The 9693-nt window shown below is 39.9% G+C and overlaps 1 protein-coding gene across 1 annotated transcript; it reads left to right on the top strand.

The window, feature by feature from the left end:
• The first annotated feature begins 215 nt into the window (after window positions 1–215).
• On the top strand, window positions 216–8141 carry COPS4 (COP9 signalosome subunit 4). The gene is made up of 9 exons (XM_029961300.1): window positions 216–321; window positions 897–1048; window positions 2304–2407; window positions 3219–3372; window positions 4527–4677; window positions 5074–5244; window positions 6526–6641; window positions 7013–7097; window positions 7564–8141. Coding segments are annotated over exons 1-9 (1068 nt in total). The 5' UTR covers window positions 216–320; the 3' UTR covers window positions 7698–8141.
• The last annotated feature ends 1552 nt before the right edge of the window (window positions 8142–9693 follow it).

Below are 9693 nucleotides of genomic sequence, written 5' to 3'. Positions count from 1 at the left end.
GATGAGCTATGTTGTCTGAGAATCTAGTCCTGGGATTTAAGAAGAGCCAGATATCAGTTCCAGGTGAATGTTCATGACCTTTGAGAACATATTCTTTGGAAAATTGCCACCTCAAGGCATAGAAAATATAAACAAAATTAGGGCTCCGACATAGAAAATAAGCAGAGAGGCAGAACTTCTTAGTGACAAAATGTGCCCTGTGAGTGATTTTTAACGTTTTTTTTTTTCCAATCTTGGACAGATACCGTCAAATATTGGAAAAAGCCATTCAGCTGTCGGGTGTAGAACAACTTGAAGCTTTGAAAGCCTTTGTGGAAGCAAGTAAGTAGAATTGGTTACACGCTGAATGAAGGCCAGAAGTCTGTGGGGTTGCATATTTGCAAGCTCTGCCTGAGGCTACATAAATACATGATGTTTGGGTCCTGTTGGAACTCAAACACAACAGGAAGAGGAACCCTCATCACCTCATTCAGAAGTTCAGAGGGAATGGAATTATTAAGGGTTTTTTTTGTGTTGTATTGGGCGTTTGGCTTATTGAACACCTCTGTAAATTACACCTGTTGTAGTTCTTTTAGAGTTGAGAGTAAACTTAGTGAGACTAAGCCTAAAGGTTTACTTTGTCCAAGATATTTTAGCAACTGAGGACAGCGATTCAGCATGAAACACCTTCCTAAACTATAAATTGTAGTGAAAAATTCATTATTATGTGTCAGGGGTTAGAACTCTGGTGACCTGTAGTCAGTTTCTGAAAGAAAAAAACCCCACACCTTTAAAAACAACCCCCTTCACTTGGGTGTAGTTTTAAAAATTGGAATATTCAAATTTATTCTAAAAGCAAATGATCGCTTATAGTGAAAGCACTGACAAATGTTGCGTCTCTTTTGTCTCTGACCCAGTGGTGAATGAGAATGTCAGTCTGGTGATCTCACGTCAGCTGCTGACAGATTTCTGTACCCATCTTCCAAGTCTTCCTGACAGCACAGCCAAAGAAATCTACCACTTCACCTTGGAAAAGATACAGCCTAGAGTTATTTCATTTGAAGAGCAGGTGAGAGATCAATGTTGAGGAGGTTTTGGTTTGAGGGTTTGGCTTTGGTTCCTCTCCCCCCCCTCCCCCTTATCTGCTGACTATTTTAAGCCTTTAAAAAAGCTGTTCAAGACAGGTACTCCTACTTGGAGTCCAGTTTTGTGTTCCTGTACATGGAAAACTTGAGTTAAATGCAGAGAGTATTTAGGACTGTGCAAAGAATACAGACTTAGCCACTTCATAATGATGCTGGGCATGTAATTCCTCTGCTACCAGAAAATGGCTTCTTACAATGGAACAATACTTGAGCTTGGAGTTGCTGTTGAGAGACAGACTGGTACTCATTGTATTGCCTTCTGCCCCAGTACTGGGGCAGGCAGGTGATATAAAGAGCATGCATCTTGACAGATAGCTTTTGTTTCGAAATAAACAACCTCTGTGTGTGTGTTCTGTTCAGCCATAGTCATTTTACCAGGAAAAAGATGTCGAAATCCCAGTTCTAGTTGACTACTGAATGTGCTGCAGTTCTTTTCCAATTCAGTTCTGTGTTTTGCTGTACGATGTGCATCGTCATCTGAGAGGCTGTTTATCTAAAAAGCCTCTAGGATCTAGTGTTGAGAAGAAAGGCAAGGCAATTTCTGTCACGACTTATATTTTCTTCTCTTTGTCTGTTGTATTTTTAAGCAACTTTTACTCTAAGTCTGAGCTGAATATGCTTGCCTCTTGTTGTCACGATTATGCATAAATTAAATCTAAGACATCTGATGATTTCTTTTTTTTACCCACACTTCTACTTCTGAAACCTGGGCTGTAAGCACTGACATTTTACCTGCTGACAGCTGCCCTACAAAGCAGAAGTTTCTGCAGTAGGATCTAATCATAGTTCACTTCATTCATGTCTCACAGGCATGATATGAGGTGTAACTGCAACAAATGGCTTGTGAATCTTGGTGCTCCAGTTCTTGAAAGATTCGTTTCATCTTTTTAAAAGCTTTATAAATGGTTACTACTTGTCACTCCCTGATGATGAACTCTTTTTATGTTGTCAGAAACTGAAGTGGACGTGCTTCAAACCAGCACTCATATTTAAAAAGCTTGGTATTAAAACTTGATCCAGGAGTCCTTGCATGGGAAGAGTTGCATGTGTGCAGGTTGCTGTGTCTGTGAAGGTGGGGTGTAGGTTGAGGGGATTCGGGAAGAAGAACAAATACTGTGACAGTTAATCCAGAACCATTAAACTCTTGCAGTTTCTGCTACTGATTTTATTATTCTTTAGGTTGCTTCAATAAGGCAACATCTTGCATCGATCTATGAGAAAGAAGAAGACTGGAGAAATGCAGCACAAGTGTTGGTGGGGATCCCTTTGGAAACAGGGCAAAAGTATGTTACACACAGTCCTGTGCTGTTACATGTACTTTACTCTCTTTGTACTTAACTAGATCAGTGAGTGAGAATTTTTGGGTTGCATATTTTCCCAGAGCTACTGTAGTTCAGGCCAGAACTACTGTCAGATGACAGAAGTATAGCTTGATGACTGTACATTACAGTAGGAGTTTAGTGGGTCAAAATGCTGCATCAGAAGTTATGCACTGTTAATTAGTCTTGTTGATAAACAATTCTTTTTACTAGTATTTTGCAAACATGCTTCTAAGGTTATGGAAAGGTTCTTGAAAGGTGGCAGTTCTTCCATGTGTCCACCTTCTCCGTTCAAAATGAAGACACAGTTTGAAATGGGATATTAACAAATACAGTAGAGGATTCTTTCAGGTGTTTGTGGGGTGGGTTTGGTTTGGTTTTTTTAGATTTAGAACCCTTGCTGTTACTTTTCTCTGGTTGTCCTTCCTGTCCTCTTTCTCTGCATGCAGAAGGAACTGCTGTAGGCTTTGCACTACAGGTTTGCTTCTTAACTCAGATGGCTCACCACTTGTGGCAGACTTCCAATCCACAAAAATCAGATTATTAGCGTGTACATTTGTGTCTTGGTGCTGTTTGTAGGGGCCAGTTCTGTATTAGCATTCATCTCAAATTTCCTTACACTGAACAGAGGGCGCTAATTTTGGTGTTAGGGAAGAAGAAAGCAGGGTAAACCAAATGTTGCCAAGTGCTTGAGAATCATAATATATGTTTAGAACAGTTAGGAGCAAGGGTAGTTCTGGAGTAACTCTGAGCACTTGCTTTTCTTTCTCTACAGACAGTACAATGTAGATTATAAACTGGAGACCTACCTGAAAATTGCCAGGCTGTATCTGGAGGATGATGACCCTGTTCAGGCAGAAGCATATATTAATCGAGCTTCCCTGCTGCAGAATGAATCAACTAATGAACAGCTGCAAATCCATTATAAGGTTGTCTAACTTGCTTTATTGCTTTCTCTTTCTGTAGGGAGATGATTCCACACTGAGATATTTGTTGGTTTTTTTTTTTTTTTACATACTGCCACTAAAACTTTCATAAAGAGAAAAGAGACAAAGGGAAAAGCTTCTAAATGGTTTTGGGAGCTTGAGAGACTCAGCAATAATGAAACAACTCTTTCCTTGTGATGCGGAGATAAGTCTGTAAAGGTTCCTTAAATGCCAATTTCCTTTACTGATTGAGAAGGCTTCAAAACATCTGAAATATTGTTGGAAATGTTGCCTCCACCTTTGTTTGTAAATCTAAGAGGGGGAAAAAAATTGCATCCAATAACTAGGGACAATGGAAGACCTCCCTGCCCCCCTCCCTTCCCCTCAGTAATTAGATAATGATTCCCATCCATAAAAGTAGCTTCTTTAAAATTTTAAGTAGTTAATTAACTGCTGGCCTTTCTGCTTATTTGTGGGTTTACTGTGTACATAGTTCATACACAGATTTCTCAAATGAGTTTAGTAACTGATGAGCAGTGATGACTACAGTGTAACAGTACTGATCAAGGGGATGGTGTTTAAAATTCTACAACACAAACCAGCTGTGCCATGAGCTGTGTAACTCAGTGTCTAGTGGCTTTGATTTGTTGGTATTCCCTTTTCTTTTTTTCTCCCCCCATGCTAATTTTTAAAGTGTGCACTCAGTTGAAAGTGTAAATATTTTCTGTAAATTGTAGAAGAGCACAAAGGAAGGAAGAAATATCAGATGCTGTTACAGCCCTGAAAGGAAAAAGCAAACACTTGAAACACACAAATTGCTACCTAAGTGCCGGCTGTCAGTGTCAATAGTGAAGGGGAACCTTACATAAGTACAGTATCAGCTGTACAATATTTCATGCACTTAAGTTTCTGGCCTTTAGACATTTGAAATATTTAACATGTGAACAGTGGTGGGAAGTGCCCTTTTAATTGCTTTCCATGATACTTTAGCAAGGACTTTTCTAGTCAGGCTAATTCTTTGAAGACACAGATTTCCCTAAGAGGCAGAAGAGCAATATTTATGGGAGCTGTCACTTGATAGTGTGCAAGTTTTGCACACCTGTATTATGCAGCCACCTCTGCTACTTTTCTTTTTCTGAGACATCCTTCCTTTCTAGGTTTGCTATGCTCGAGTTCTCGATTACAGAAGAAAGTTCATTGAGGCTGCCCAGAGATACAACGAGCTGTCCTATAAGAGCATAGTCCACGAAACTGAGCGACTGGAGGCACTGAAGCATGCTTTGCATTGTACTATTTTGGCATCAGCAGGTAAAATACGTTTTTGTATAAAAGAGCCAACGTAGGTATTGCCCCTGAAGCAAGTAATCTTGTGTATTACTTGTGTGGAGGTATCTTGCACTAAGATTTGTTGGGGAATCCAAAGTTATGAACGCGGTGTCAGAATTGCCTGTTGGCATCTGTTAGCTCAGAGGTGGATCAGTTCGGTGTCTTTAACAGTGATAAGGTGGCATCGTGGCTAAAAATGCAGAAGGTAGTGGCAGATGGTGTTTTAGAACTGAGCACAACCAAATTCCTTCCTTAGTACAGCTTCATTGGCTGTTACTTGCGTGTATTGAGGAAAAACAATGATGACTTCCTGCTGTTTATCTCTAAATACTTGGTGCTTTGGTGATCATTTGTGAGGATTCTTCCTGACTGCCCTAGGACAGCAGCGTTCTCGCATGCTTGCTACGCTCTTCAAGGATGAGAGATGCCAGCAGCTCGCAGCCTATGGGATCTTGGAGAAAATGTATCTGGACAGAATTATCCGTGGAAATCAACTGCAAGAGTTTGCAGCTATGCTGATGCCTCACCAGAAAGCAACTACAGCCGATGGTACGTATTTCTGTAAAACCTCCTGATGTTAGGTGCTCATCCGTGGGAGTTAGACTTGCCCAATTCAGGCAAGAAGGGTAATGGAAAAGAACTTAGTATTGCTTATATTGTTATTTTTAAATTATTTTTTCAGCATGTTACCCTCATGGGCACAGTAAGGCTCTTAGTTATAGTTCATCTTGCTGATTTGCCGTTCAGGTTTTTGAAATACTCTTCTGGAAGATAACTTGTCAAATTTTCTTTCTCTGTCCTCTTCACTGACAACCTCCCAGTATTCCTAACTGAGTCTCTGTCCTTCTGAGCTTCTCCAGTTCTAAGGCACTGTTATAAATAGGATGCCTAGAAACACGTGACATGCACATAAGCCATAAATGGTCTGTGCAGATGATGAATTTATTTGAACTGTTTCCTGACTTGACAGGAAGGTGACGTAGAGTGAGAGGATGATTTGGACCTCACACTTTATCCACATTGTTTTCTGAACCATCTCACTGTCACCTTCTTAGCTCTGGAACCTCTGAATAGTGAGAAATAATGTCAAGTAATGTCTTCACTGGAATCGTAAACATGCTGGTCTCTGACACAGGAAAATCTTCCTAGTGAATAATAATTGTTGATTAGGGACAAATAAATAACTGTGTAGTTGCAGAAGTGAAAACTGTGTTAAAAGTACTTGCTAACAGTCTCCTACAGTCCTTTCCTTGGTCAGTTTGTTGTTTATTTATAACCTGTACTGTTTGTCCTTATAAGTTAAAGAATGCAGGTTAGTTGATATTTAATAATGTGCTTACCTTCAACTAGAGGTTAAGGGGCAAATGAGTTAAACTGTTCAGTCAACAGCGATGGACCCTTAGATAAGGGTCTATCACAAGAACACTAAGGGAGAGTTAATTGTACCCTAAGAGCTGTAATGAATAATAAAAAAAAAAAGCAATGGTCTTTCCATTTGGCAAGCTAGGAACTGATCACAGGAGGTCAGACTCCCTCAGTTCAGACATTGGGTCTTGTAGCAAGGGATCCACCTGATTATTCTAGAAATTAAATAAAAGGGTTTAAGCTATCTGCCTTAAAATCAACCACATGCTATCTATTTCTTTTTGTTCACTGTCTCTGCATAGCTTAACACTGATGCGAGGCAGATGCATCTGGACCTTCTACACTTGTAACACATTGGAAAAAAAAAAAAAAAGAAGTGCTTTTTCACTTGCTCTACAATATAAACCAATATTTAAATCTTATAGTAATGTTTTGAGTTTTTTTTTCCTCATCTTAACCCTTAAGGTTCCAGTATTCTGGACAGAGCTGTTATTGAACACAACTTACTATCTGCGAGCAAGCTCTACAACAACATTACTTTTGAAGAGCTCGGAGCGTTACTAGAGATCCCAGCAGCCAAGGTATTCATTGTCTACTTTTTTTTTTTTTTTAAAAAAACAAGGAACATCAGCAGCTTGAGAAAATAGCTGTGGTAAATATTAGGGAAAATAGTTGAATATTAGGAAATAATTAAATATCTCATGTTATGAGGAAGGTTGAATACCTAGCACATCTTGTGAGAATGGAAGGTGTACACCATGTGGAATGAGCAATAGTGGAGTTAGATACCACTGATAGTATGTCTAATCATTTCATAATTAGTGTTGTCTATAGGTTCCTTCCCCCACAATGTGTGCAGATGTAGAAAAACCTATAAGGCTGTTAAGTCTTAATAATTTTTAACTTCTTTCAGAATGGATGAAGTTTCTGCCATCTTTCTTTACTCTTCCAGGCAGAAAAGATTGCTTCCCAGATGATAACCGAGGGTCGCATGAACGGATTTATCGATCAGATTGACGGAATTGTTCATTTTGAGAGTAAGTTCAACCACAGTAACTTACTTTTTTAGCACCTTTCAGAGTGAACTTTTTGAGATAGTGTACAACAGGATAAGGAAATTTAGGTTTAATACCTTGTCTGAAGGGAGCTTGCTGCGTCTTGCTGCGGCCAGGAGGTGGCAGGGTTTGCCATAATGGAGAGAGAACCTTTGACTTTTCACCCGCAGAAAAGTGTGAATTTATTCCATCAGTCTCCTTGCAGGAACAGGCTCACCGGGAAGTTCTCTGTTCAAATTTGCTTTCAATGCAGGAGTCAGGCTTTTAACAGCTGAAATAATGGTAGCTTTGGAATACCGAAATGAGCCTGCTGTAGCTGCAAGGAAAGCTTCCTCTGTGAATTAGATGAGGGCAGTGGCAGGTGGAAAGGTTGCAGTTGAAGAGGCAAGGGATTTGCTAAGACTTACTTTGTTTAGAATGGATTGTTTGGGGTTTTTTTGCTTTTCAGCTCGTGAAGCTTTGCCAACTTGGGACAAACAGATTCAGTCACTGTGTTTCCAAGTGAACAACCTGCTGGAGAAGATAAGTCAGACAGCCCCGGAATGGACGGCGCAGGCCATGGAGGCCCAGATGGCTCAGTGACTGTGCAGCCGTTGTCCAAATGGAGGCAATCAACTGCCTGCTATGCTGGAAGAAGGGAACTGAGCAGGACTGTGAAACAAATAACCCTCATTCATTTCCCTGTCTTCTGCTTTCACTATGGCTTAGGACACAATTAGGTGATACCACGTTTGGTGTGACAGGCTTAGAATGTTCTCTGAGCTTAGAATGATGCTGTTGCTGCCTCTGTGTTGCACTCTGCTGTCCTGAAAACTGTGGGTTCCATGTGGAAGAAGCTGTAATGTCTGCAGCAAGATTTGGGTTTGGTTTATTTAATTTCCCCCCCACACATTGTATTGTTAGAGCTTTGTGGCCCATTACTTCCTGTGATGCTTGAATCCTGCTATGAAAATAGAAGCACCGTGTTTCTTTTAGTTGTAATAAAGGCTAAGCCATTTGGCTTAAGTGTTGTAAGGACCCAGGGTTTGGGATTTGGTTTTGTTTTGTTTTGCTTTAATTTTTTTTTCTTTAACAGTAACTTGAAATAAGTAGAATTTTTGTAATTATCTTTTTCAGCCCCCGAAAACACTAAATGTGTAACAGCTTTTTTCCTTTTTTTTTTTTTTTATAAAATGCAAGTTTGAAATCTTAACTTGAAGTAAATACTGACCTTCTCCTGCACTGGTGGTGCAGCAGGGCACAGTTATTTGTGCTGGGAGTTGAGGTAAAGACCAGTGTTGCCAAGAGAGCTTGTTGCAGTGATATGGTAAGCGATGAGAACATAGAACATGCCAAGTAAGGTAAGCCAAGCATGCTCTTTGTTTTATTTCCTAGGACAGCACTGGTAATAGTACAAAAGTATCCGGAGTGCTTTTTGGAGCTGGAGGTGTAACAGGAGACTTTGACAGGTAGGGGTTCTGCACTCAAAAGATGAAACAACTTCTGCAGCTGGAGTGGCTGGAGAATACTGTGCAACTTAATTATGTAATGAGATACAACAACTAGGTAAAGGTGTCATGTGATAAGCTGGACTAACTTGAGATGCTTATGAACAGCAGTGAAGTATCAAAGTGGGCCTTCTGATGTTTATCAGTCTGGAGTTGGGCACTCTTTACTCATTCTTGTGGTTCACCAGATACACATTTAAAAAACATGACAAACATTTGAGTCTTCAGAGACTTTTATGCTTTGTTATCTCCATTATGTTGGAAACTCACTCCACTCAATTGCATACCTCGGATCCATGGAACTTTATATTTTTCAACTCTTTAACTGCTTACAGAAACAAACCCAAGTTGGCTGACAAGGCAAACATTGTAGAAGAAAGGAATTCACAAGGTTTCAGGATGTCAAGCTCAGCAGAAAACTACTTGCTGTTAAATAAAAATCTTTACTACAGGAAAAAACAGTGTGCACACCTGCTATACTTAGGTATAAGTATATATACTAATAAAAGGAAGAGCAAAGTGATGACAAATGGTTTTCCCTTTCAAGGCTGAAGAGTATTTTGACCACATTTTTCAATGGAAATTACTTGTAACTTGTTCAGAGTGGTACTGGCTGAGAATTTTCTCTCCCTTCAGGAGAAATGCTGACATAATCACTATTAGTTTGGAGCCTGTTGTTTTCTTCTTGCTTGTGCTCTGACTTGTGCACACAGCTCTTGGGGAGCATGCCCTTTGCAGATGAAGGGTTGCCAAGTATGCCATTCATACACATTCCAATTTAGGGCATTTGCTGCTTTGCTCTGGTATTTAAAGGAGAGTAAAATTGTAAAGAGCCATACCAGTGAGTGTTCACAGCTGCTTCGTGGAATACCTTTTATCCCAGTGGGCCAGGATTGATTTCTGGAAAGCAATAAGCAGTTTTACTGAAACATTTCTGAAAGAAGAAACCCAGAAGTGGCCAACTCTAGCCTCAAACCCAAGATGACCTTTGGTAATGCATATTTCAAATAAACCACACACAGATTTAACTGATGTGCCCTTAAATAACCCAGATGTAGTTCTATTTGTAGGTGGCTCATCCTACTACCATG

The sequence above is a fragment of the Manacus vitellinus genome, unplaced genomic scaffold (genome assembly GCF_001715985.3).
Source record: "Manacus vitellinus isolate BGI_N305 unplaced genomic scaffold, ASM171598v3 scaffold_0_pilon, whole genome shotgun sequence".
Classification (NCBI taxonomy): domain Eukaryota; kingdom Metazoa; phylum Chordata; class Aves; order Passeriformes; family Pipridae; genus Manacus; species Manacus vitellinus.
Note: the sequence above shows the minus strand (reverse complement) of the source record. Positions and strands in the feature narration are given on the sequence as shown.

What these genes read in the sequence shown, in the direction of transcription:
- COPS4 (XM_029961300.1), top strand. An exon ending in CCTTTGGAAACAGGGCAAAA is followed by an intron (nt 2,408 to 3,218) that starts GTATGTTACACA and finishes CTTTCTCTACAG; the next exon opens with ACAGTACAATGTAGATTATA. An exon ending in AGCTGCAAATCCATTATAAG is followed by an intron (nt 3,373 to 4,526) that starts GTTGTCTAACTT and finishes CTTCCTTTCTAG; the next exon opens with GTTTGCTATGCTCGAGTTCT.